General features: G+C 50.6%; 1 protein-coding gene across 2 annotated transcripts; it reads left to right on the forward strand.

Moving 5' to 3' along the window:
• SLC22A4 (solute carrier family 22 member 4) lies at positions 1 to 26,795 on the forward strand. Of its 2 annotated transcripts, none has more exons than XM_054389024.1 (10): positions 1 to 393; positions 8,047 to 8,150; positions 10,642 to 10,796; positions 12,623 to 12,794; positions 13,589 to 13,715; positions 15,699 to 15,799; positions 17,565 to 17,779; positions 18,401 to 18,583; positions 22,314 to 22,449; positions 23,987 to 26,795. In XM_054389024.1, the coding sequence occupies exons 1-10, from the start codon at positions 1 to 3 to the stop codon at positions 24,060 to 24,062; spliced, it is 1,662 nt and encodes a 553-aa protein (XP_054244999.1). In that variant the 3' UTR covers positions 24,063 to 26,795. The 2 variants fall into 2 exon arrangements, with proteins under 2 accessions (XP_054244999.1, XP_054245000.1); XM_054389025.1 differs by having other exon boundaries at positions 15,705 to 15,799.
• Positions 26,796 to 27,998: the final 1,203 nt, after the last annotated feature.

Below are 27,998 nucleotides of genomic sequence, written 5' to 3' on the forward strand. Positions count from 1 at the left end.
ATGCGTGACTACGATGCGGCCACCGCCTTCCTGGGCGAGTGGGGCCGCTTCCAACGCCTCGTTTTCTTCCTCCTCAGCGCCAGCATCATCCCCAACGGCTTCAACGGGATGTCGGCCGTGTTCCTGGCCGGGACCCCCGAGCACCACTGCGCCGTGCCCCCCGAGGCCAACCTGAGCGCCGAGTGGCTTAATGCCAGCATCCCGCTGGAGACGCAGGGCGGGCAGGCGGCTCCGAGCCACTGCCGCCGCTACCGCCTGGCCGCGCTCCGCAACTTCTCGGCGCTGGGGCTCCGGCCGGGCTCCGACGTGGAGCTGAGCTCGCTGGAGCAGGAGCCGTGCCTGGACGGCTGGGAGTACAGCCGCGACGTCTACCACTCCACCATTGTCACCCAGGTGCGGGACCAGCTTAACATCCCCTGTCCCCATCCCCTTTCCCATTCCCGTCCCCATCCCAATCTTTGACCCCATTCCTGTTCCCATCCTCATCCCCAACACCAACCCCATTCCCATCCCGAGCTCCATGCTTATCGCCTTCTTCATTCCCTTCCACATTTCTATCCTCATCCCCAACACCATGTCTGTCCCAATCCTCGTTCCCAATCCCCATTGCCAATCCCATCCCTAAACCCATCGCTATTCCCATTACAGACCCTTCCCAGGCTGGTGCATCCCCCAGGATGTGCTGGGGTTTTGGGGAAGTCTTTTCTGCACTGGGAGAGGGTGAATAAGGAGCAGCAGGTGAAGTGCCTGTGGGAAAGGGTGGGATGCTCCAGGGATGGGATGAGTGGGGTGGAAGCACCTCAGAAGGAGCTGCCAGTGCAAGGTGTCTGGGTTGTGGTTTGCACTTGAACTTCAACTTGTTCTGTTTGAGGGATTTTCAGGGGGGGCGGGAGGCAAAAGATGGCAACAGAAGCCCAGTAGTTTCCTTCTGCCTGCAGACTGCCCTGGCCACATCCAATGATGGGAAGGGCTGGAAGCCAGGCTGAGAGAGTTGGGGTTGTGCAGGCTGGAGAAGAGAAGGCTCCAGGAAAACCTTCTGGTGGCCTTTCAGTGCTTAAAGGGCTGATGGGAAAGCTGAGGACAGACTTCTGAGCAGGGTCTGTTGTGACAGGACAAGGGTGATGGTCTGAACTGAAAGAGGGAGATTCAGACTGGGGAGAAGGGAGAAATGTTTGATGCTGAGGGTCGTGAGACCTTGGCCCAGGTTATCCAGAGAGGTGAGAGATGCCCCATCCCTGGAAGTACTCCAGGTGAGGTTGTTTGAGGCTCTGATCAACCTGCTCTGGTTGCTGATGGCCCTGCTGACTGCAGAGGGGTTGGACTGGATGGCTTTTAAAGGTCCCTTTCCAAGCTAAAGCATTCTGTGGTTCTATGATGGAATCACTCGTCCCCAGTGTCACTTTGGATGGGGACTTGTCTGGTAAACACACTGACAGCCTGGCTGAGTCCTTGCTGGCCTGCTTGCCCTGTGCTAGCCCTGCCAGCCACCCTGGTGGCTTGGTGGCTGGGCAAGCTGATGTGAGGCAGGTGCCGCGGCTGCCACTCGCAGGCTGTGGTGTGCCCGGCTGGCTGTGCCACATTGGCTGTGACCAGGCTGTGGGTTTGGTGCTCAGGGCTGTATGATGGCACCGTTGGTACCAGGTGTCTGGTGGGCACGTGGATGGAGGGGGGTCATGGAGCAGGTGTTTGGGTGCCCTGGCCATGCTGAGGTGCCACGGCAGGGACGTGCTGGCTGGCTGCCCGCCCACCTGCGCTGGCGAGGAGCTCTGGAGGAGAAGGGAAAGGAGAGGGCCCTGGGGCTGCAGGGCAGCTGCTGCCCTTTGTGTTGTGTTGAGGGGGCTCAAGGGCTGTGGTGGGTTGCAAACTGCCCCCCAGCATTAGCTTTGCCAGAGCAGCTCAGCTGGAAGCAAACAAAAGCTGTATGTACAAGCAAACCTGCAACCTCCAGTGGGATGCACTGAGCATGTGCACACAGACAGGTGTCCCTTTTACACCCAGGAGTGCCTTGTTTGCTTTTTTACTGCTTTCTGTATGAGATCTGTGGAAAATTTTAAGGGCATAGCCTAAAACTACCACAAGGACTAACAAGGCTCATCCTCACACCAGCCAGACTCTGGGCTCAGCAGCTGGTGGGCTCCACAGTTGTCTGGTCAAGCAGTGTGCCCAGGCAGCCAAGAGGCACCCTGCTCACCCCCAGGGTGCAGGATGTGGCAGGGAGCTGGCATGTGGCCCCTGTCTCATGTCTCTGTGACTCAGCAGCAACATCTGCCACCAAGGAATGTTCCCCTGGGGCACAGCTGGGAAAGGGCCTGACCAAGAAGCCTGTGGCTGCAGGTCTGTGCCCCAGGGACAGGAGGACACTGTCAGGGTCTGTGCCCCAGGGGCATGAGGACACTGTCAGGATTGGGGACATGGAGACACAGTCAGGGTTTGTGCCCTGGTAATATGGGGACAGAGTCAGAATCTGGGTCACAGGGATGTGGAGGCACAGTCAGGACTGGGGACAGGAGGCTATGGTCCCAGGCTGTGCCCTGAGGACATGGGGAGTTGGGCAGGGTGTAAGTAACAGGGTCAGGAGGGCATGGTCAGGATCTGAGACACAGGAACGTGGGGGAATGGTCAGGATCTGTGCCATGGGAACATGGGCAGGGTCTGTGCCCTGGAGGTCTGAGGACATGGTCACTATACTCCAGAGACATGGGCACACTGTCAGAGGCTGTGCTGGGGGTATGCTGGCATGGGCTGAGCTGCACTGAAGTGTTCAGGGAGGGAGGCAAGCAGGGAGCAGGCAGGAAAGGGCAGGTCTGGGGCAGGGGCTACCAGCCCCCTCCCAGGTGCCCAAAGCAAAGCCATCAGCATCCATGAGGCTGGCATGTGCCTGTCTTTTGCCATGCTCCTGGCAGTGATGCTGGGTCACCAGAGATCCCCTCCCCACACCAAGCCAAGGCTAGGGTGCTTGGGAAGCTCTCCCAGCTCCTGTGGGCAGGCTGCAGCAACAGCCTGGCTGCAACCCACGTGCTGCTGCTCCTGGGATCCGTGGGCTGGCACAGTTGCCCACAGATGCCCAGGTTCCACCACTGGCCCTGGCAGTGCCACAGGGATCACTGCTGGAGAGAGACTGGATTATCTGGGAGTGACTCCTAGCCTGGTTTGGAGTTAAGTGTTGCTCTGAGGGAGACAGTGAATGAAGCAGGAGGAGGAGAAATGAGGTTTCTTCTTCATAAGCAAGCAACTCATGTTGGCAGATGGCAAAGGAGAACTTTCCGTGCCAGGTGGGATGCAGCCATGGGATTTGTCACAGGGACACTGGACATGCCAGAGAGGCAAGAGCATGTTCAGGGATGGAAACCCAAGTGCCAGGCTCCCATCTGTCAGGCAGATGGAAAAGAAAGATATTTGTTTGGGTTTTGAAAGTTGTCATGGACGTTTGGAGAGTCTGGGTTTGAAAGCAGGAAGAGAGGCACTGATGAAAAGAAGCCATTCAGGTCAACTGGAGATGACTATGTTTGTACCCAATGGCTTTTTGTTTTTCCTCTCTGTTAGGAAAGACAAGCCCTGAAATGCTGTTGGAAAAGCTCAGTGCAAAAATAAATAAATAAATAAACCAACCACAACACATCTTCAGTTTGAGAACCCAAGCTGAGGAGCAAAACCCGAGGGCACAGGATTAAGTGCTGGAGGTTTTCTTGGATTTGTGCAGTTGCATCAAATGCTCTTGGTACTGCTGCCTGAAGGGAGCAGGCTGGGAGAGGCCAGCTCAGCACTGGGAATACTGGTTTGCAGGGATCTGTTGAAACCTGGGAAGAGAGGACCTCAGCCATATTCCTGCTCTTCAACTGGAGATAATCAAATGAATCATGGTCACTTGGAAAAGGCCTTTAAGGTCAGAGAGTCACAGATTGGCTTGGGTTGGAAGGGACCTTACAGACCACCTAGTTCCACCCCTCCTGCCACCTTCCACTAGCCCAGGGTGCTCAAGGTCCTGTCCAGCCTGGCCTTGAACACCCCCAGGGAGAGGGCATCCATGACCTCCCTGGGCAACCTCTTCCAGTCTCTCCTCACTGGAAAGAATTTCTTCCTGATCTCCAGTCTAAAGCCCACCACTGCCAGGGCATGGCACATGCCACAGGTACCACCACAAGACCCCTGCCAAGGGCAGAGGGAGTGCTGAAGCTTTGTGCCTCCTCCCCCCCTCCATCCCAATCCTGGCACTGGCTTCTTGGTGAAGGCAGAAGGCAGGAGCTGGATGTGAACTGCTATGGTTTGAAGGCACCTGAAGGACCTTTCTGTTCCCTCATGGCTTTTTCCACCAGTGGTGAGCAGCTCTACCCTGTGGCTGGGCATGGAGATGCCTGTGCTCGTCGCTGCTGCACTGAGCAGAGCAGGTCTCATTGCTGGGCTTGGTGCCTGAGGTGAAGCATGGAGCAGTCTGTGAGCACTGGAATGTCTCTGGAGCTCTTCACCTTCAGATGTGCTCTGGGAAACCAGGCCAGGTTCTCCCTGCTTTACATTTACAGCCTTGGCCATCTACACAAGGCTCTGCTGGTGTTTTCTTCTCTGCTGTGAATGGGCTGATACCTGGGATGGTTAATTAGTGATTTCTGATTGGCTTGGGGCACTCAGGGCACCTTCAGTTTTTCAGGAAGCTTCTCCATCCATAGCATTCCCACCAGCAGAATTGGCTCTTCCAGTAGCTGGGAACTGTTGGGAGAAGGTTGGAGGCCTTGATGGTGATGAAGTGATTTAGGAGTGGTGTTCTCAAGCAGGTCATGTTCCAAGTGTCCAAAGCACTTCCCTGGGAGCTTACACAAACTTTGCTCTCCAGAATGCTTAGCCAGGGCCATTACAGAGTTACTTATTCTCTGGTTAATGAATAATTTGGCCACTACAGTTTGGAAGTAGGAGCTGTAGGTAGTTTAACTGTGCCTGTCCTCCCTGTGCCTGTCCTCCCTGTGCCTGTCCTGGAGCTCCCTGTGCCTGTCCTCCCTGTGCCTGTCCTGGAGCTCCCTGTGCCTGTCCTGGAGCTCCCTGTGCCTGTCCTGGAGCTCCCTGTGCCTGTCCTGGAGCTCCCTGTGCCTGTCCTGGAGCTCCCTGTGCCTGTCCTGGAGCTCCCTGTGCCCATGGTGTGCTCAGTGCTGGTTGTGATGGGTGAGACCTCTGACACAAAAGCCAAATAAGTTAAATTTCACTTTTTTTTTTTTTCCCTAAGTACTGCTCATGAGGAGTCAGCAGTGGAACACCTTAAAGCTCTGTACATGGAGCACAAGTGAAATCTCACCATGCTTGACCACTAGGCAGTGCCAGGGTTTGGGCTTCCATCAGCCCTGGAGGGCAGGCTGGTGTTTGGGGAGAAGATGAGGTGAAGCTGCAGGTGTGGAGTATCTGAAGGAGCTGGGATTGTTCATCCTGGAGAAAAGGAGGCTGAGGGCAGACCTCGTTGCTCTCCTGAAATGAGGTTGTAGTCAGGTGAGGTTTGCCTCTTCTCCCAAGCAATTAGCACTAGGACAAGGAAATGTCCTTCAGTTGCAGCAGGGGAGGTTTAAGTTGGACATTAGGAAGGGATTCTTTACAGGAAGAGTGGTCAGGCACTGGACCAGGCTGCCCAGGGAGGTGGTGGAGTTCCCATCTCTGGAGGTGTCCAAAAAAGCATGTGGCCATGGCACCTGGGGACATGGTGTAGTGGTCATGATAGTGTTGGCTTGGTGGCTGGACTTGATCTTAAAGGTCTTCTCCAAGCAAAATGAGATTCTGTAGATCATCACCCAGGTCCTGCTATTGGATCTAAGGCAGCTGGCATGGTTCTTTTACTCCCCAGCTTCAAGGTGTACTTGGGGTTGGGTTGATTTTGTGTATTTGTTGTTCCCTGGTCAAACAGAGCAAGTTCCTGCAAACAGTGACCCCCTCCAGCCAGGCAGCTGCTGTGTGCTCTTTACCACATCCCATAAACCTTAGACCTGACCCCATGCAGTGGCTTTTTGCTGTCTGTGCAGTGTGCCATGGGAAGAGGCAGAGCAAGCAGCTGGGCAGGAAGCACTTGGCACCAGGGAAGCACAGGAAGCAGCTCAGCTCCATGGGCAAATTACTCTTCAGCTGGTTTATTGTGCAGCCAAGTGCCTTTGGCACACTGCAGGCATTTGAAAGACACTGACTCTTCACCTGGAGCAACTCAAGTCTGAAGGTCCAGGGGCAGGTTCAGTGCTGCCAGTCCCAGGGCTGGAGTTATTTTGGTTGGAAGAGATCTTTGAGATCACCCAGTCCAGCCATTAACTCTGACTGCCAGGTCACCACTAACCATGGCCCTCAGCACCACATCTACACAGCTTTGAAGCCCCTCCAGGGATGGGGACACCACCCCTGCCCTGGGCAGCCTGAGCCAGGCCTTGACAACCCTTCCGGGAAAGAAATTCTTCCTCATGACCAACCTCAAGCTCCTCTGGTGCAACTTGAGGCCATCTCCTCTGGTCAGACAGGACCTGATCTCTTGTAATGCAAGAGATCCCTGCAGCTGAGGTGAGAAGCCTGAGCAGCCCAGAGGGAAGGTTCCAGCCCCAGCAGCCCTGCCTTTGCCCAGGCTTGGCCACCACTCCCCAGGGCATCTCAGCCCTGCTCTCTGATAGCATGGCTAATTATTAAGATTATGCTCTACTTTGATCTGTGATCTAATTAGCTGACTTGGGTGGATAGAATTATCTCATCTGAGACTTGACATATTTGAAGTCCTTCCCCAGCCACTGCTGGCATGCCTCAGCTGGGAGATTAGTCACTGGGACTGAAGCAAGCTGTGCCTCTGGTGGACAGAGACACATGATACTGGGGGTTGGGTTTTTTTTGAGCCTTCTCTGGGGTTACCAGCAGCTTTAGGTGGAAGTTTCCATGCTGGCTCCTGTCCTAAGCCTCCAGCCCCAGCTGGCTTTGGTGGTGAGGATGGGCAGTGAGTCAGCCCTGCAGGTTGTTGGGATGGAGAAGAATTTGGAAGCGCAGCAGCAGGGGGGAGGGGGAGGAGAGCTTTCATTCTGGGTGTCTTCTTGCATATGTTTTGTCAAGCCCAGAAGCTAGAGAAATGCAGTGATTTTTGTGAGCTGTTGGAAGGGCTTCAGAGGAGGGTTGCAGAGATGATCAGGGGGCTGGAGCACCTCTCCTGGGAGGATAGGCTGAGGGAGTTGGGGTTGTTCAGCCTGGAGAAGAGAAGGCTCTGAGGAGACCTTAAAGTGGCCTTGCAGTTCCTGAAGGGGGCTACAGGAGAGCTGAGGAGGGACTGTTCATGAGGGGCTGTGGTGACAGGACAAGGGGCAGTGGATTGAAACTAGAGCAGGGGGGATTTAGATTGGACCTTAGCAAGAAGTTCTTCTCCACAAGGGTGGTGAGACACTGGAATGGGTTGCCCAGAGAAGTTGTGGACACCTTATCCCTGGAAGTGTTTAAGACCAAGCTGGATGAGGCTTTGAGCAACCTGGGCTAGAAGGAGGTGTCCCTGCCTGTGGCATGGGGTTGGAACTTGATGTTCTTCATGGTGCCTTCAACCCAAGCCATTCTCTGATGATGAGGTCAGGTAAACTGGAAACAGTCCATAGCTGGGGGATGGGGCAGCCCTTCACTCTGCTCCAGCACTCTGCTTTGCTGGTGGGGAGCATCTTGGGCCATGAGGAGGCAGGTCCTGGGTGCTATGGGGTCTGCTGGCTGTGTGATGAGGAGATGGTGCTGGAAACAGGGCCAGGGCAGTCCCTGAGCTGCACACCCCGTGTGCCCATGAGGCACTGCTGGCTGCTCACCCACTTCAGAGGTGATGGGATCCCCTCAGATGTCTGCCAGAGCTTCAGCCTGATGGGGCTGGTGTGGGGAGGAACCCCTTGTCCTTCTTGTGTGTGCTTGAAGCAGGGTATTCCAGCAGTGACCTGGGCTGTGAAAGCAGGGCTGGTGCCAGCGGGTGTGGGGGAAGCTGAATGAAATGGGCATGGGGACGTGGTGTCTCCAGGCAGGGACCTCTGTGCCTGCAGGAGGCTGGATGCAGCCCTGTGGTGGCACCTGAGCATGGCCCTTCTCTTGCAGTGGAACCTGGTGTGTGAGGATGACTGGAAGGCCCCACTGACCACCTCCCTCTTCTTCGTGGGGGTCCTCATCGGCTCCTTCATCTCGGGGCAGCTCTCAGACAGGTAACACCACAGCTCCTGCTGCTGCTCCAGAGGGCAGCCTGCTGCCAAGGTGGCTTGAAGAGGTGTGGGGAAGTTCAATGTCCAATGCTCTGAGGTTTTCATCAAAACAAGGTGACTGGTGTGTGGCTTCTTCAGCTCTTCCAACCTCCATCTACCCCTGGGGGTAGCGTTACTGCCTCTGGGGTGCTTCAGGAGCCCAAGAGCTGACCTCCCCCAGGCACTGCTTTGCAAACGGATGTGGTTTTCACTTCACAAACACATTAGCTTCTTCATCTGGCCTTTTTAGTAACTGAAAGGATGGTGGGTTTGTTATTGTCACGTTACCTGACAGTCCATTCATGGAGCTGTGGGAGCAAAACTTGCCCTTCCAAGGGACAAACCACTGAAGAGGTGGATTGCTGGAAACCAAGCCCCGTCCAAGAGGCATTCAGAAAGAAGATAAGCTGTGAATGGATGGCTGCCTCGTGCCTCTAACCAAGGGGATGCAAAATACCCAGAAGACATCACAGGCACTGACAATTCTCTCAGCAGTGTTGAAGTTCTGGCCTTACAAGCGTTGATTTCATAGGATCATTAAGGTTGGAAAAGACCTCTGAGCTCATCCAGTCCAACCATCAACCCCACACCACCATGGCCACTAAACCACGTCCTCAGGTGCCATGGCCACACCTTTCTGGAGCACCTCCTGGGATGGGGACTCCACCACCTCCCTGGGCAGCCTGTGCCAGTGCCTGACCACCCTTGCAGGAATGAAATTGTTCCTCATCCCCAATCTAAGCCTGCCCTGGCACAGTTTCAGGCCCTTTCCTCATATTCTATCACCTGATACTAGGGAGAAGAGACCAACCCCCACCTGGCCTGCCTTCCAGGGAGTTGTAGAGAGCCAGGTGGTCTCCCCTCAGCCTCCTTCTCTCCAAACTAAACACCCCCAACTCCCTCAGCTGCTCCTCACCAGCCCAGTTCTCCAGCTTTTCAGCAGCTTTGTTGCCCTTCTCTGGACATGCTCCAGCCCCTTTCAGAACATCCATTCCTTCTGTCAGTCTCTCTTTCCCTCTTTTTCCACTCCTGAGCCTCTTTTTCCCATGTTGTTAAGGCAGGGTCTCAAATGCAGCTTGGGTTGAAGACTGTTGGTGAGGAATGCCTGAGATCCCAGCCTTCCTCAGGCTATTGAGCAGAGAGGGTTGTTGTTTTTTTGTTTTTTTTTTTTTCAAAACCTTGGTAGGATTCCTAATCCTCAAGCCTCCAGCATTAAATTCCTTTGATCTGAGCTTAATCCCCTGACTCCTGCCCCCATACAGAAATCAGACAGTGTTACTGTTTGAAAGGGAGATGAGATAATCACTAAATCCCCCTGGTGCCATGTGCCCACTGGCAGCACCATCATAGAGTCACAGAATGGGTTGGGTTGGAAGGGACCTTAAAGATCATCCAGTTCCACCCCCCCTGCCATGGGCAGGGACACCTCCCACCTGCCTAACTTGCTCAGGGCTTCATCCAGCCTGGCCTTGAACACCTCCAGGGAGGAGGCAGCCACAACCTCCATGGCAACCTGTTCCAGTGTCTCCCCACCCTCACTGGAAAGAATTTCTTCCTCATCTCCAGTCTCAATCTCCCCTCTCCCAGCTCAAAGCCATCGCCCCTCGCCCTGTCCCTACAAGCCCTTGTCAAAAGTCCCTCCCCAGCCTCCTCATAGGTCCCCTTCCCCCTTCACCTGAGAAGTCATCTGCACCCCAGTGGCAGCATACCAAGAGCTCCATCACCTTCCAGTGTCAGCTAGTTTTGGGTTATTTTGTAAACAGTTTGTGAGCAAAGGGTTGTGTCTGAGCCTGTGCCCAAGTGATGTCCTCTGTGCCCCTACCTAGCACATGGTTGTGTAGACCCCTCCACAAGCTTGGTCATACCTTCCATCAGAAGGTGCTTCTAACAGATGAGAGGAAGGGTGCAAGGTGTGGCAGCTCAGAGAGGCTGAAACCAGTTGATAAGGCTGTTGGGCACAGTCAAAGCATGGTGGTGGTGGTGGAATATGTAGATGCCAGTAGCCTAAAGGCCATCATGACCTCCTTATTTTCAGCTGTGTGGCTTGCAGTCTTCATGTGTCTCACTTGCATACTGTTTTCTAGTCTCTTTCATCCCTCTCTAGTGGCTTCTGATCTTCATTTTTCTTCTGGTCTATTTCCTGGATCTTGAAAAATTCTTGGAAGTTCTTTAAGATAAACCAAACTTAGAATCACCGAATCGTTAAGGTTGGAAAGATGTCTAACGAGTCTAACCTTCTGCCCAACATCTGCATGACCACTAGACCATGTCCTGAAGTGCCACATCTCCTTGTTTTTCCAGCACCTTCAGGGATAGTGACTCCACCACCTCTCTAGGCAGGCTGTGCTGAGCTGTGTTGCTGGAGGTTGGCTGTTTGTGCTCCCTGCTGCCCTCTGCCAGGTCCCCACTCCATGAATCTTCATTATGTCAATAATAATCTTTCTCTTTTGCAAAGGTTTGGCAGGAAGAACATCCTTTTCTTGACCATGGCTGTGCAGACTGGCTTCAGCTTCCTGCAGATCTTCTCCACCAGCTGGGAGATGTTCACAGTGCTCTTTGTCATAGTGGGGATGGGACAGATCTCCAACTACGTGGTGGCCTTCATACTGGGTATGAGTATGTCTGCATTAGATGAAATCTTTGCTTCATGTACTGTTCTGTTCTTTTTTTTTTTTGTCCCTTCTCTGAACCATCATCACTGAATTAGCAGTGAATGCTCCCTGGTGCAGTTCCTGATTGAGGCCAGTATGAGTCTTTTGCTCCTGGATACTTCAAGTCTGGACTTTGTATAAACTTAGAGAAAAAGAAGAGAGCAGAAAGGCTCTATTTGAATAAACAGAGTGGGGAGACACTGGAACAGGTTGCCCAGGGAGGACATGGATGCCCCCTCCCTAGAGATGTTCAAAGCTGGGTTGGATGGGGCCTTGAGCAGCCTGGGCTGGTGGAAGACATCCCTGCCTGTGGCAGAGGGGTTGGAACTGGATGATCTTTAAGGTCCCTTCCAACCATTTTATGAATCTATGAATGCACTTCCCTCCTTGTTGCAGCAAGAGCTCAAGGCAATGTTCAGGGTTTGTTATCAGCAGAAGCAGATCTGAGCTAGAGGCAGCATTTGGGTTCCTCCCTGTTTCTCCTGTGCTTCACAGGGGGGTTGGTGCATACCTGAGGGCAAAGCCTCAGAGCAAACCAGTTTCCAGGGGCAGTGAATGTGGGGTGGCCTGGAGTGGAGGAGCTGAGTGGACATCAGAGCCCTATTAGCCATAAAGTCATCAGTCTCCATGCTGAGGTTAGCAATGTAGTCCTGAATTTTAGGGGCCAGGGTTTGTTTTGTTTTCTATGAGATGTGTAGGAAGAAAGAGCTGGTGGCTGTGGGGAGGCTGCACACTTGCAGATGCTGCCTGGGAACCCCATAGGGAAGGGGAGACCCTGTGGGGAAGAGAGGACCCCATTGGGAAGGAGACCCCATGGGATCTCCCACCAGTCACAGGGCTTTCAGGAAAGGTGCCTGCAGGGGGGGCTGATGGGGATGACTGGAGCTGGGATTTTCAAGAGCTGTCTTTCAAGGGTGCACAGAAATAAGGATGTCATTTTGAAGCAGTGGTGTCACAATTCCTGCTTGTAGATCAGACCATGCTGGGGTTCTGTGACACACTGGTTGTAAGATGCTTTCATTGCTGCTGCCTGGCTGCTGGAGCAGCAGTGCTACTAGGAGGTGGCATCTTCCCTGATTGTGTCCCAGGGTCCATGATGTATGAGCTACTCTTGACATTCCAGTCTTCTGCTCCAGAAAAATCAATGTGAAATGCATTCCCACCTTGCTATAAATTCACATCCTTCCATCTCATGTCTGCTGTCCTCAGGCCTGCTCTCCTCCAGAAGTGCTCAGCACAACTGTACCTTAAATCCCAGATAGGGGAGCAGGCTGTGTCCTGGGTTAATGGTGGAGCAGGATATGTCCTGGGTTAATGGTGGAGCTGGGTATGTCCTGGGTTAATGGTGGAGCTGGGTATGTCCTGGGTTAATGGTGGAGCTGGGTATGTCCTGGGTTAATGGTGGAGCTGGATATGTCCTGGGTTAATGGTGGAGCAGGATATGTCCTGGGTTAATGGTGGAGCTGGGTATGTCCTGGGTTAATGGTGGAGCTGGGTATGTCCTGGGTTAAGTGGGGAAGTAGGCAGGGTCCTAGCCAAGCGTGTCAAGAAGGCTCCTGACAGTCTGCTGGCCATTCCCCATGCTCTTATCTGCCTCTGACAGTGCATCAATCAAAGCATCTGAAGGTCTCCCATGCTCCAGCAGCATCTCTGAACCGGGTGGCTCTGTGCCGTGCTGCTCTCTCCTAAGATTGCTTCGCGAGCTCCGTTTGTAACTGCAGTAAAGTCTTCAGCCACGCAAAGGAGGAGTTAAAATGCTAACCCAAGCTCCCTTGTTTTAAACAGGCACAGAAATTCTGGGCAAATCAGTTCGTATTCTGTTCGCTACCTTAGGAGTTTGCATATTTTTTGCAATTGGCTACATGTTGCTGCCACTGTTTGCTTACTTCATCAGAGACTGGCGGATGCTGCTGCTGGCGCTCACCGTCCCGGGGCTGTTCTGCGTCCCGCTCTGGTGGTGAGTCACCCCTGGCCTCAGGCCACCCTCCCCAGCTCCCCATCACCTCCCTTCTATCCCTCCATCTATCTCCCTCCCATCCCTCCCTCCATCTCCCTCCCATCCCTCCATCTCCATCTCTTCTCCATGGCCCCCTCTCCTCCCCACATCCCCCTCTATCCATCTCCTGATTTCTCCATCTCCCCATCATTTCCCCATCATCATAGAAGAGGATGCAGAGGAGAGACCTCATTGCTCTTTACAGTTCCCTGAAAGGAGGTTGGAGCCAGGTGGGGGATGGTGTCTTCTCTAGTAGCAGGTGGAAAAAAAGGAGAGGAAATGGCCTGAAATTGTGCCAGAGGAGGTTTAGGTTGGAGATTAGGAATGATTTCTTTACAGAAAGAGTGGTCAGGCATTGGCACAGGCTGCCCAGGGAGGTGGTGGAGTCACCATCCCTGGAGGTGTTCAAGAAATGTGTGGGCATGGCACTTGGGGACATGGTTTAATGGCCATGGTGGTGCTGGGTTGATGGTTGGACTCAATGATCTTAGAGGGCTTTTCCAACTGAAACAATTCTATGGTTCTAAGCACCCCAGACAAGGGCCATCTACTTCAGCACAAGAATAAAGACATCCCAGAAGCAAGTCCTCCCACTGGGGCAAATCCACAAATTACATTGCCCATGCCCTCCTGTGCTGCCTGTCTTCTGCTGCAAGCAGTCTGAGAGATGAGAGCCCAGCTCCTGAAAGCCATACATGTGTTTGTAATAAGCTCTGTGAAAACCCTGAGTCATTTATTCTTCCAACTTGTTGCAGGATCATTCCTGAATCTCCTCGGTGGCTGCTCTCCCAGGGAAGATATGAGGAGGCAGAAGCAATTATCCGAAAGGCTGCAAAAATAAATGGTGTCCCTGTCCCAGCTGTGCTTTTTGACACCACAGAGGTATGTTTCCTACATCCTGGTACTTCACTTCACTGGCAGTTCCCCCTCTTTGGCCAAGTTGAGTTGTTGGGAAATGCCAGCAGAGAAATGGTTGCACCAGCAGCTCTTTAGAGGCTGGCAGTGGCTGTTGGTGGGAGGTAAGTGTTGGATTGGAGACTTCCAAATGAGAAGCCAGAGGGGATTTTTGTTTGGTTTTTACAGTTAAATTCTCTTCCTCAGCAGTGGTTGGTTGTGGTTTTCAGAGCTAGGGTGACCCAGATTGCTTCATCCTTTGGGTGCTGAGAAGACCTGAGGAGGACACATTTGTCCCCATTTCAGCTTGGCACGGTGCTTAGCGATTTACTTAACAACAGCCCTCGCAGGGGGGCTGTGCAGGGGACCCTAAATCAGCACCCATGTGTGTGGGGGCTTCATGGCACCTCAAGGAACTCCTCAGGTTGCAGAAATCAGCCAAAGCACCCAAGTGCTACAAGAGCACTTGAAAACCATGCTGGTAGCAAAGGTGGTGAGAACACAAAGCTCTTCTCCAGCTGTGGTTTTTTTTTCCTGTGTTTCATATTTACTGCTTAAAAGGAGATGGCCCAGCACAAACCCAGTGCTCCAGCAAGCTGGGGAGCAGCACAACAGCAGTAGCAGGATGGTTGGTTCTTGTGCTCATCTCCCCCTCTAGTGGCTTTGTCCTCCTGTTGAAGAGCTGCAGATGTTTTTCTTGTGCAGAGAAAGCAGAGATGGTTCCAGCCTTGCGTGCACAGTGACCGTGTGTCCCTCTGTCAGCTCTGACCTTGTTCTCCTGAACTAGCACCTATGCTTTGTGCCTCCTGATGTCTCCTGATAGAGCAGAAAGCAAAGCACCACCTGCTCCTTCACAGTGCCTGCAGGAGAAGGCTGCAGCATGGGTGGGATCCATCTCTTGAATGTCATGCTTAGGTTTTGGCTGAGCTGCTGAAGATTTATTTTCCAAGTGCATCTTTTGGTGTAAATTGAAGTGCACATTCCAGCTGTGGGAAGCTCATGCTACAAGAACCATAGAAAAGCACTTTCCTTACTTCACAGCCAGAGTTCAGATGTCTCATACTGGACATGACTGTTTCAGGCTCCAGCAGATGAGTTTGTTCTTCATCGTGACTCCTGCATATTTTTGAGACCAAGTGGCAGCTCTGCTGTCCTGTCCTCTGTGGGAATCTTGTGTGCCAAGGCAAGCCTGAGCATGGTGTTTGCACCTGAAGCCCTCTGTTGGAAGCATTTTTCAAATGCTGCTAGAAGAACATTCCTTGGAAACCATCCTCTCATCCTAGGAAAGGAAATCTCCTGGATAGCCCTACAGAGATGGCCAGGGTAGTTTGCTCCTTGGGCTTGGGGGGAAGCCTGACCACAAGCACTGGCTTTGCCCCAGCAAGGAGTCTCCATGCAGGGAGAAGGGCACCTGAATGCCACCCAGAAGATTCCTGCTTCAAGGTTCAAACTGGACCTTCCATCTTCCATCTTGGGTAGTGGCTGCTCCCATGATGCGCCCTGGCCACCATTCCAAGCTCTGGCAGCTGACCCCCTCCCTGGTGGGGTGCCAGCAGGCAGCAAAGCTGGGTGATGTTCTGCCTTTATTTCATCATCTCTGAAGGTTGAACAGAAGAGAGCTGAGTGGAGGAAAAGCCTTCGGTAATGAGGTTACTCCTGAAGTACTGTTAGATCCTGCAGGAAGTTTCACTGCACCTGTGCCGTCAGCTGACACTCCTCTTTGATTAGAAAGTCAGCCTGGTGCAGTGGTCTCAGTGCTTCCTGTGTTTTAACCAACCCCTGGAAGCTCCCACGAGCACAGCTGGGCTCAGAGACAAGCTCACCCTAAGCACCATCCTCCCCGGTGCAGACCTGAGCGCTTCCCCTGTGCCAGAGTCCTACCTAACTGCCCAGGCTGGTTGGGTGTGCAGAGGTTGTTTTGCTCTTAGGTGTGTGGGAATTTTTTTGGTTTTGTTTTCCTCTTTCCTTCAGATGCAGGATTCGAAGGCTGAGCAGCAGCAGAAGGCTATCCTTCTGGACCTATTTCGAACCCGAAACATTGCAACTATTACTATTATGTCATTACTTTTGTGGTAAGGAAATGTGCATTCCTAAAGTACCCAGGCAGTAGAACTCTTGCTGATTTTTTGAGGGCACGTGCCACCAGCTTTAGATAAGGAAGCTCAGCCTCGGAGCCCATCTACAGGTGGTCCTTGGCCAGCATGTGGCCCTCAGTGTCCCTGCACCTGCACTGCGTTTATAGCCAAGGGTATGGAGATATTAGCCTCGACTCTGGTGTAAAACAGTTAGGTGTAACAACCTGTGTGTTTGAAATTCTGTTGCTCTCTGTTGTGGTGGGTTTGAAGTAGCTCCCAACCTCTGTTTAACAGACTTGTCCTTCTTGAAGCAGAGGCAGCAACTCAGTAGCATAACAAGGAGCACAGCCACGGTCAGCAGTTTTGATCCACTTCTGTGCGGTGCCCATCTCAGTGAGATCCTGCTCCCCACCTGGGCAGCCACAAGGAATGAGGACCCAAATTATACCATGTAGATAAAGCAGGACCCTCTCTCTGTCCATGTTTTTCCCAGCAGAAAGGAACTGGCTAGCACACTGAGCTATGGCTTCTGCCACAGCAAGGTGCTCTTGAGGTTTGCAAGCCAACCACCCGGCTGTCTGGTGAAGATTAAATAAGATGGAATGGAACTGCTGAGGGTGGGAGATCCTCTCACTGGAGTTGGCTACAAGTAGGAACCTAGTTGGCATGGGAAGCTTCCAAGAGTTATTTCATTGTGCTGTTAATGAGCCCATTGCAGTGAAAAGCCTTTGTGAACCACTACCACAAAGCCTTTTGTCATAGAGTCACAGAATGGTTTGGGTTGGAAAGGACCTTAAAGATCATCCAGTTCCAATCCCCCTGCTATGGGCAGGGACACCTCCCACTAGCCCAAGTTGCTCAAGGCCTCATCCAGCCTGGCCTTGAACACCTCCATGGAGGGGGCATCCACAGCCTCCCTGGGCAACCTGTTCCAGTGTCTCCCCACCCTCACTGGAAAGAATTTCTTCCTGATCTCCAGTCTCAATCTCCTCTCTCCAAGCTCAAAGCCATTGTCCCTCATCCTATCATTACAAGCCCTTGTCAAAAGTCCCTCCCCGGCTTTCTCATAGCCCCCTTCAGGTACTGGAAGGCTGCTCTAAGGTCTCCCTGGAGCCTTCTCGTCTCAAAGCTGAACAGCCTGCCCTATAGAGGAGGTTCTCCAGCCCTCTGATCATCTTTGTGTCCTTCTCTGGACCCGCTCCAACAGTTCCATGTCCTTCTTGTGTTGGGGGCCCCAGAACTGGGTGCAGTGCTCCAGGTGGGGTCTCAGAAGAGCAGAGTAGAAGGGCAGAATCACCTCCCTTGTCCTGCTACTCACACTGCTTTTGATGCAGCCCAGGACACGGTTGCCATCTGGGCTGCAAGTGCACCACGCCAAGTCATGTTGAGTTTTTCGTCAACCAACACCCCCAAGTCCTTCTCCTCAAGACTGCTCTCAAGCCATTCTTCACCCAGCCACTATTTGTGCTTGAGATTGCCCCGGCCCAGGTGCAGGACCTTGCACTCAGCTGTGTTTTGCTTGGTGCAGTGCAAGCAGGAAGGGCAGAGAAATCAGAGGTCTCTTCAAGCCACTGTGGATGTGGTGACTGGCAGGGGTGACAGAATTAGAAAGTTGGGGTTGCCACTGAGATTTTTTCCCTCAGCCACGATGCCCGTGGTGAGGCTTTGCGACATCCTATTTTTGTCACAACACCTGAGGCAACGCTGGAGGTGCTCAGAGATTGGGGTTTCTGGAATAATTTGGGTTTGTTGCTTTTCTCAGGTTCCTCACGTCCGTTGGTTACTTTGGCCTGTCCCTCAGCACTCCAAACTGGCATGGCAATGCCTACCTCAACTGTTTCCTCTCAGCTGTCATTGAAGTTCCAGCTTACGTGATTGCCTGGCTTCTCCTCCGCTCCTTCCCTCGGCGCTACTCCCTCTCTGGCATCTTCTTCTTAGGGGGAAGTGTTGTCCTCTTCATTCAGCTGGTTCCTGCAGGTACAAGACTCTAAGGTTGGACTCAATGATCTTAGAATTCTTTTCCAACCAAATGGAAGGTTGGAAGGACAACAAATGGCAATGAAACTGGCGAAGGGTCTGGAGAGCAAGTCTTATGGGGAGCAGCTGAGGGAACTGGGGTTGTTTAGCCTGGAGAAGAGGAGGCTGAGGGAAGACCTCTTTGCTCTGTGCAGCTCCCTGAAAGGAGGTTGGAGCGTGATACAGAGGATTGGTGTCTTCTCCCTGATGATAGAATGAGAGGAAATGGCCTGAAATTGTGCCAGGGGAGGTTTAGGTTGGAGATTAGGAAAAAAATCTATACTGCAAGAGTGGTCAGGGATTGGAACAGGCTGTCCAGGGAAGTGGTGGAGTCACCATCCTTGGAGGTGTTCAGGAAATGCATGGACAGGGCAGTTTAGGACATGATTTATTGGCCATGGTGGTCTTAGGTTGAAGGTTGGACTCGATGATCTTAGAGGTCTTTTCCAACCAAAACTATTCAATGATTCCATGAACTGCTAGGAAATAAAACATGATACAACTTTTAGGATGTAAAAGCAACACGAGTGGTAAGCACAGGTTGCTGTTTATTCACCTTGATTGTATTCTTTTCTCCTTCAGATTTTTATGTCCTGTCCATTGGCCTGGTGATGCTTGGGAAATTTGGCATCACAGCTGCATTTTCAATGCTTTATGTCTACAACGTGGAGCTGTACCCAACACTGGTACGGAACATGGCAGTGGGAGCTACCTCCATGGCTTCCAGGCTGGGCAGCATCATCGCTCCTTACTTTGTGTACCTAGGTGAGATCTCTTTTGTTTCTTTCCCTGTGCCACACAACCACCCAGAGAAGTTATCAGATCTTCTGCAGTTCAGCTTTAAGTCCCTTCATTTGTCATCTTTTAAGTCATCATCGTGGTCTGAGCTCCTGGTTGGAACTCAGTACACACAGTGGAAATGAAGTGGAGCTCCTTGGGTTTCACAGAACCAGGCACTCTTTTTCCTTTATAGAGGCTTGGAGCCATTCATTCCACACCAGAGTGGGTCCAAGCTGGTCCAAGACAATGATGTGGAAATGGAGTGGTTGGGCTGATAACTGGTCACACCTTAGTAATGGGTATTACCCCTGGGATCATAGAATCACAGAATGGTCTGGGTTGGAAGGGGCCTCTGTAAGTCATCTAGTCCAAAGCCCTCTGCAGTCAGCAGGGACATCCTCCACTAGATCAGGTTGCCCAGAGCCTTGTCAAGCCTCACCTTGAGTATCTCCAGAGATGGGGCTCCAGCCACCTCCCTGGGCAAGCTGTTGCGGTGTTCCACTACCCTCATGGTATAGAACTTGTTCCTAACATCCAATCTATATCTGCTCTTCTCTAGTTTGAAGCCATTGCCCCTCGTCCTGTCCCTGCAAGCCTTTGTGAACAGTCCCTCTGCAGCCTTCTTGTAGCCTCCTTCAGGTACTGGAAGGTCACTATTAGGTCTCCCTGGAGCCTTCTCTTTTCCAGGCTGAACACCTCCAGCTCCCTCAGCCTGTCCCCATAGCAGAGGTGCTCCAAACCCCTGATCATCTTTGTGGCCTTCCTCTGGACCTGCTTCATCAGGTCCATGTCCTTCTTATATTGAGAGCTCCAGACCTGGGCACAGTACTCCAAGTGAGGTCTCACCAGAGCAGAGTAAAGTGACAGAATCACCTCTCTGGATCTGCTGGCAACGCTGCTTTGGGTGCAGCCCAGGATGTGATTTGCCTTCTGGGCTGCAAGCTCACACTGCCTTCTCATGTCCAGCTTCTCACCCACCAGCACCCCCAAGTCCTTTTCCACAGGGCTGCTTTCTGTCACCATGGTTCTCTTCATGGGCATCCCAAGATGGATGTGACAGGAGCAGAGGAACCAAGTGAGGATCCAAACATCCCCTGAACTTGTCCTCTCTGAAGCAATCCATGGTAAACATGCACAGGAGTGTGTTTGTGACCTTCATGAAGTGACTGGGGTTTGGTTTGTTGTTTTTTTTCTTTTTAGTTACTAATCTGGGAACCTCAGCTTTCATTTTGCTTTTTCTTATTCCTCTTGCCTTGGTCTGTGGCCTCAATGGCTTTCCCCCACACACACACCCACAATTATTATCACTTTCAGAGTGCTGCACAAATATGAATTGATAATTCTGAAGCACACAGAAATGATCCTCATGCTGCAAACAAGGAAGGGTGACAAAGAATTAGGGGATTAAGAGTGGAAGTATCTGTGAATACTCTGTGAGTCCAGGGTGCTCAATCTCCTGTTTCTCTTGCTCACACACGATTTGATTTATTTCCTTCTGCCATCACAGGACCCATCTCAGATCTCCCCTGCAACTGAAGTTTTCTTCCTGCTGAGCCCTTTGACACAAAATGAGCCTGACTCTGGTGTTGGTGTTAATGCTGAGGGGTTAATGCTGATTCCCCATGCCAGGAAAGGGGAGAGGACACTACTACTTGTAGCTCACCTGTGTTGTCTCACCTCTACATCCCAGAGTGGCTGCAGCACACTGTACCAAAAATGATGGCATGACATTGGTTTTATTTCATACTTGTACAGGGCAAATGGAAAGGGCAAGGGACAGCAGGACTGTGATGCTCCTCAGCGTCTTCAGTCTCTGTTGCAGAACAGGTAACAGGACAGAAAGATGCAGACAGGATAAAGCTTTACTCTTTTGTTGTTGTTTTTCTCTAAGGGTTCCATAGACCCAGCCTTTATAAAACCCTTGTTCCACTCATCAGAATAGTTTCCTCAGCTTTTGGAGGTTTTAAGGGAAACTCATCAGCTGCTGCTGGTTACTTGCTCCAGCTAAATTAGGACCAGCTCATGAACACAGATCAAATCACAGAGGTTGGCTCTGTGTGCAGTACCCTGGGCTCCTCACTCTAACCCCAGTTTGTTTCCTACATTATAAACTTACTGCTTTATCCCAACTGAAAAATAAAGCTGTCAAATTCAATTTGATACTTTCTCTACCTTAAATACTTCTGAATCGCCTTAAATACAGCTAATCCCTTTACTGGAAGACCTTTCATTGCTGTGCTTGAAGCTTGAAGCTCTTGCACCCAGCCCAAACATTTGTGCTCTAGCTTCAGGCTGCTGGCAGGGGCCGCTGCCTTCCAGGCCAAAATAATATTCTGAGCAGAGCAAGGTCAGAGCCTCTTGTCTGTCACAGGAGGCCTGAGCCTGTCTCCCTTTGCAATAAGGAAGATATTTAAGGGTTCCCTCGTTAACAGCCCCTTAGTCTGAAACTGGTTTGCTCAGCTGCTCTCAGTCTCTTCCTTTCTTTTGCACAATCCCAGGCAGATGATGGTGCTTGGGTGCTTTGGAGCAATTTATTCCCTCATATTGAATTATTTAATGGGGCTTTTGTTTCCTGATCATAGAATGAGGGTGACAAAGGCCCTTGAAGATAGCCCAGGTTGCTCAAGGCCTCATCCAGCCTGCCCTTGAACCTCTCCAGGGAGGGGAGCATCCACAACCTTCCTGGGCAACCTGTTCCAGTGTCTCACCACCCTCACTGGAAAGAATTTCTTGCTAATCTCCAGTCCTAAATCTACCCTCTTCCAGCTTCCATGACAGTGCAGACTCATCATTGATCACAGCAGAGCTGTTACTTAGGATGATGTTTGCTACCCTAGTTAAAAATGCACCAAAAATCCCTGTTAGCTGCTACACAAACATGGGGCATGGCACAAAACTGAGGGTAGGTGGTGACCATCTGAGAACATGATGTAGTTTTTGAAATGGAAAAATCACTTTGTTTGCTGGCAGGTAACAGACATCATTCAGTTTTGGATTCACTTTTGGTATTTATGAACATTTCAGCATCAAGAGTGGGTAGCAGGTTGAGAGAAGTGATTCTGCCACTCTACTCTGCTCTGGTGAGACCTCACCTGGAGTACTGCGTCCAGCTATGGGACCCCAACACAAGAGAGACATGGACCTGCTGGAGTGGGTCCAGAGGAAGGCCACAAAGATGATCAGAGAGCTGGAGCACCTCTCCTATGAAGACAGGCTCAAGAAGCTGGGGCTGTTCAGCCTGGAGAAGGCTCCAGGGAGACCTTAGAGCTACATTTCAATGTCTGAAGGGGACCTACAGGAAGGCTGGGGTGGGACTGTTTAGAAGGGCCTGTGGTGACAGGATGAGGGGCAATGGTTTGAAACTGGAGCAGGGGAGATTTAGGTTGGGTATGAGGAGGAAGCTCTGCACAATGAGGATTATGAAATACTGGAACAGGTTGCCAAGGGAGGTGGTTGAGGTCCCATCCCTGGAGACATTCAAGATCAGCCTTGCAGTGGCCCTGGGCTGCCTGATCTAGTTGGAGGTGTCCCTGCTGACTGCAGGGGGGGTGGACAAGATGACCTTTGAGGGTCCCTTCCCACCCAATGCAAGCTGTGAATCTGTAATGATTCCAAATGAATTCTGTGTTTCATCTGTGCCTGCAGTATAAATTTGACACGTGGGTCTCTTGGTTGTGGACATTAAGCACTGTTGTCATTTCCTGTGCTCTGCCAGGTGCCTATGACAGATTCCTACCATATATCCTGATGGGAAGCCTGACTGTGCTGATTGGGATCCTTACCCTCTTCCTCCCAGAGAGCTATGGCAATCCTCTGCCCGAGAGCTTTGAGCAAATGCTGAAGGTGAAATGGTAAGGTGGCCTTCACTCATCCCCTGCCTCACAAGCATTCAGGACCTCTTTCTACACCCTTTTCACAATCACTAAACATTTTCCAACAGATCCATTGCGGAACACCAAAGCTTCCAAAGTGCCCTCCAGATTATTTTTTGGGGTTGTTAATTTGACAGACTTTGGCAGTTTCTCCAAATCTCTGAACCTGAGAGCTGATGTGCTCAAAAGCAGGCACTTGCAAAGCAAGGCTGACCTTCACCTTGAAGCTGCTGCTTCATCTCTCCCAAGACTTTCCACTCCTTTATATCATTCACTCTCCTTAACTCCTCACTTAAATTATTCATATAGTAGGATGGAAGAGCAAAGTGTTTCATAATGTTAGTTCATGAGGAACTGCTCCAGATTAAACACAGGATTTGAATACCCTGACCCTTTTTATTTTCAGGGGCTAGAGGCATGCCAGGACAGCTTCTCTGCTGGTTTAGTTGGTTTAGCTGTAAGCAGTGATATTTCTTTGGCTAGTTAGGGTACCCTGAGCAGACATCTCCTCTGCAATCTGTGGGTGTAGACTCTAGTGCTGGTGCAGTGGAGAGAGCTGGTGTTTGAGAGTTACTATCATGGGAGGAAGACTCTTGGAACCAGCAAAGGGAAACTGAATTAGCCAAAGTGTCTACCATTCATAGCTATCATTCAACTTAGTGAGAATTTGTCCTGGAAGAGAATTTCCCTTTATAAGCAATAACCATGGAATTGTTTGGGTTGGAAAGGACCTTGAAGATCATCTAGGTCCAACCCCCTGCCATGGGCAGGCATGTCCTCAACTAGCCCAGGTTGCTCAAGGCCTCATCCAACCTGGCCTTGAACACCTCCATGCGAGGCACATCCACAGGCTCCCTGGGCAACCTGTGCCAGTGTCTCACCACCCTCACTGGAAATGATTTCTTCCTAATCTCCAGTCTAAACCTCCTCTCCTCAAGCTTCAGTCCATTGCCTCTTGTCCAGTTGATGAACTGTAGCTAGAAATCCTAGAGTCAAACACAATTCCATGTTCACCTGCAGCTGTCAGAAAACACTGAAGGGCTTATTTGGGAGCACAGCTGTTTTCAAACAAAACAAAAGCCAACATTTCTGTTTTCAAATCCTACTTTTTTAATGTTCAGCAGAATGAGATTGGATGAAAACTCAAACATAGAGCTTAGAGTTGTGCTGCTACTCTGATGTTCAAATTCCAAGTGTCTGCTGCACTGCTTCTGCTCTCTGGCAAGGCAGATGTTACAGAGCAAACCCTCTCTGTTGAGGGAGAGTAGGGTTAGACTGGACCTTAGGAAGAAGTTCTTCAGGATTAGGGGGGTAAGATTCTGGAACAGGTTGCCCAGGGAGGTTGTGGATGCTCCCTCCCTGGAGGTGTTCAGGGCCAGGTTGGATAAGTCCTTGGAGCAACCAAGCCTAGTTGAGAGGTGTTCATGCCCAGGGCACAGAGGCTGGAGTAGATGATCTCTGAGGCCCTTTCCAACCTGAGCCATTCTGTGATTCTGAATCTTTTACTTGCTTTCAGTTTCAGGAATGGGCAGCAAACTACTGTCATTAGGAATTCGAAGGAGAGTCCTAAAATACTGGCAACCCCCTTGTGAAGAAGGATGCACACTCTGAGTGGCCAAAAGAAGAACAAGATCTTCTCAACAAGCATTTTCTACCAGAAGAAACCAAACCAAACCCAACAGTCAAGTCTACTGCCCCATAGTTGTTATCTCCTGTGCTACTGTACCCAAATACATAGTTAACTGAACAGATGCTGTCTGCTCCTGTAGGACTCTTCATCTGTAATCCAGTGTGCTGATACCTGGACTCTGTCAGCAGGCACTGTTGAGAAATGGGAGCCTGCTTGTGCTGAACATGATTGATTCAAGGAGCAATCTGGAAGTGAGCCTTAGGAACAAACCAGCCAAGGCCACAGTCAGTCAGGTTCTCAATGAAAGCTGCTTAAAGAACAAAAAACCCAACAGAGAGCTGATGGGTTTCTCATTCTGGGTGTTGACTGGATGAAGGGGAGCTGAGTGTCTAGCTTGGAAAATCTCAGCACATGCCCCTAAATGAAAGATCCCAGCCTCCTTTGAAATCTGTGACCAAAGCCCCATAGACTGAGTGGGACCACAACTGAGTTGCAGCAAAGCAGATGTAGACTTCACCGTGGGGATGTCTTTTAAACAAGACATCAGAGCATCTTTTGATGTTGCTTGCTTTTCCCAGGAGCTGAGATCCACTTCTCCCTCTAAAAGCTTTTCATATAGCCTGAGCCCACTGAAATCTTTGGGCTTCATCCATGTTCAGTGTTTTGGAGGAAGCCCTTAACATAGACAGGCCTAGAGCTTGCTGACCTTCTGGTGGGCTGTGCCTGCTTGCAAAAGCAACGGGCTTTAGGAAGTCACTGGTCCTATCTGAATGTGATGGGCAGTTTTAGCTTTCAGCTTTTTCATGGTGTATTGGCATAAGTAGTTTTGTAGATCTTTCTAGGTTGGTTAGTTTGTTTGTTTTTCAAGCCTTTCATTTCTCCTTTGACTAGCTATGACGTTGTCCTGTACCATCAGAGAAAGCTTGCTGCAGTTTCCAAACCCTCTGCAAAACCTTTGTGTAGCATTTACAGACTGAGAGAGCTCCCAAAATGCTGATGTTTTGCACTGGAGATGTTCACCTGCAGCTTGTCAGAAAACCCTAAAAGGCTTATTTGGGAGCACAGCTGTATTAAAACCAAACAAAAGCAAACAAAGCCAATGTTTTGCTTTCCAAATCCTGCTTTTCAGGTCTTTAACAGAGCTCCATTGGGTGTAAACTCAAACATAGAGCTTAGAGGCGTGCTACTACTGTTTTATGAACACTACAGAGTCTGAAAACAAACAAAAAATTAAGTAAAATACCTTTTATTTTTCTATTTATTGGATGTGCCTGCACATCTTGGCCACATAGAGTCTATCAGGCCTGGCAGACTGATTTTTATCCTCTATAAGTAACAGCCTAGCCATGATTCACCTTCCGTAGGGACCCACAAAATCACGCTGTCCCATCCTAGACATGGGGAGCTCACAGCAAATTGTCTTGTGCTGGCACTTGGCAGAGGAGTGAGGCAGTCCCAGTAAGCTCAAGCACAAATATAAAGCTTTCAGACATTTAAATGCAAGGAATTTGTGCAATTATTTCAAGCTGCTCTTTTGGGATGTGGAAATACTTGGGTTCCTTTCATACTCATTTTCTGCAGGTATGCTGTTGCCATAAATGTCAAGTGGCATGAAGCAAACCTGTGACCCACCCCCACCCCCGATGTTCTTCATCCCTTCTCAAGCCAAAATTCCACTCAACAGCAACAGTATTTAATCTTGGTTTTACTTCTTGCAGAGTTATCTACAGACTCACTGGTTAAACAGAACTAAATTTCTCAACCAAACCTGTTTAGCACCATAGGACTTGTTTGAGGACTTGGTTAAATACAGATGGCTGTATTTTTATGGAGATTTTTTTGTATTAAGTTGATATTAAGTTGATATTTTACGTGATCCTGGGCCTGGGTTATTTCTAAAAGGTAAATATTTTTGTACTCTTGAACTTTGTCGTATCTTAAACCCTCGTTTTCCTTTTTTAAATAAGAACAAAGTTGTGGGGGTGGGTTGTTTGTTTAATCCTTGTTTTTAATCAGTCTCACTTTCCTTGCTTAGACCACCGATCTCAAATAGTGACATATTTTGATCTTTTTCGTGGTAGACTAAAAAAAAAAATAGGGCTTTGACAAAAGTGAAATGCCTGTCGGGCAAGTATGTGATGTTGGCAGGCAGCCTTAGAGTGTCTGAGCCTGGTCAGAAGGTGAGAAAGAGATTGCTGCAGCTGATGGACCATTTGCAAGGACGATTGCTGCCCTCTGGCAGTTCTCTCTCCCAGGCTTGCAAGGGGATTTCTGAAGAGACTAAAAGTCTGTGGAAGAATCAAACACGGATGATGAGTCTGGAGTGGCAGTTTGGGTTTTGTAAAGCTGAAGAAGTCAGCACTGCTGTAGTAGCTACTGGCAGAAATGAGGTGTGTTGCTAGGGAGCTGTTTGAGCCTCTTGTTGCAGTCTTCAGTGAGTGTCCTGTGTCACTCGGTGGGGTGCAGGTGGTGCTCGCACACAGCTGGGAAACAGCAGGAAGGCTCCAACCTGGACACAGATGGAAGCATCATCTGGGTCACTGCAACTGACCAGAGGGACCACTGTGCTGTGCCACCTCTGTCACTTCTGTCACGTTTACTTGGGTCTCTCTGTGCAACCTTTGATCATCAGGTGGCTTAATGGATCTGCTACAGCATAGTTGGAGCTGTTGTGATTGTCACTCATTAACTTCTGTCTTCATTGTAATAAAGCTGTGTGCTGGCACTGATTGGCCTGCTTTCTGTGTGGGATGTCGTTGAAGGGTAAAGTCTCCTGCCTCTAGCTCCTTGTGCCAGAAGAAACTTAAAATGTAGGGAAGTGATTCTGTCCCTGTACTCAGCACTGGGGAGGCCACACCTCAAATACAGAGTTCAGTTTTGAGCCCCTCACTTCAACAGGGACATTGAGGAGCTAGAGCAGGTCCAGAGAAGGGCAAGGAAGCTGGTGATGGGTCTAGAGAACAGGGCTGGTGAAGAGGGAACTGGGGGTGTTTGGTCAGGAGGAGGCTGAAGGGAGAGGTGACCTCATTGCTCTCTACAACTCCCTGAAAGGAGGCTGGAGTGAGGTTGGGGTTGACCTCTTCTCCCTAGTACCAGGTGAAAGGATGAGAGGAAATGGCCTGAAATTGTGCCAGGGGAGGTTTAGGTTGGGTATGAGGAACAATTTCTTTGCAGCAGGAGTGGTCAGGGATTGGAACAGGCTGCCCAAGGAGGTGGTGGAGTCACCATCCCTGGAGGTGTTTGAGAAACGTGTAGACATGGTTCACGTCCATGGTGATCTTATGTTGAAGGCCAGCTGGATTTGATGATCTTGAAGGTCTTTTACAACCTGGTTGATTCTGTGAATCTGTGATCTTAAAGGTCTTTTCCAACTGAAAGAGTTCTGTGATTCTGTGAATGAAGCATGACTGACAAAGCCTTACAATGAGCTCTCCCACAGGTAATCTCTTCCACAAAGGAATGCTGTCATGGTGTAGTAGTTTTTCTGGCTTTTAGATGGTTCAGTCCCAACTCTTCAATTCTACAAAGCCCCTAACGCAGACCCTGGGCAGGTTCAAGGATGATTTTGAGGCTAAAATTCTACTTTTTTTCCCACCTTTGAGATTTTCCATATGGAATGGAAGCCTTTTTTTAAATGCAAGCATTCCAAAATGCTGTAGAAGGTATATGTTTGGCTTTTATCAATTAGAGGTGAAGAAAATAAGAGCCAAAAAAGCCAGTTGGAAACATGAAGAGCAAGGCCAGCTTCTGCAGCTTCCTAACTGAGCTCTATGGGAGATGTGATCTTCCTGATGGTAACACAAGGTAATGAGCTGGGGATTTTGCCCTAAGAATCCCAGAATCCCAGCAAGGTCATCAGCAGCAGCTTGCTCAGGATCACAATGTCCAGCTGGGTTTG

Source organism: Indicator indicator, chromosome 18 (genome assembly GCF_027791375.1).
Source record: "Indicator indicator isolate 239-I01 chromosome 18, UM_Iind_1.1, whole genome shotgun sequence".
Lineage (NCBI taxonomy): Eukaryota > Metazoa > Chordata > Aves > Piciformes > Indicatoridae > Indicator > Indicator indicator.

Coding starts and splice junctions, on each gene's coding strand:
- SLC22A4 (XM_054389024.1), top strand. CDS start 1: ATGCGTGACTACGATGCGGCCACCGCCTTCCTGGGCGAGTGGGGCCGC. Junction 15,800..17,564: donor ATTATGTCATTACTTTTGTG/GTAAGGAAATGT, acceptor TGCTTTTCTCAG/GTTCCTCACGTCCGTTGGTT. Junction 17,780..18,400: donor CATTCAGCTGGTTCCTGCAG/GTACAAGACTCT, acceptor TTTCTCCTTCAG/ATTTTTATGTCCTGTCCATT.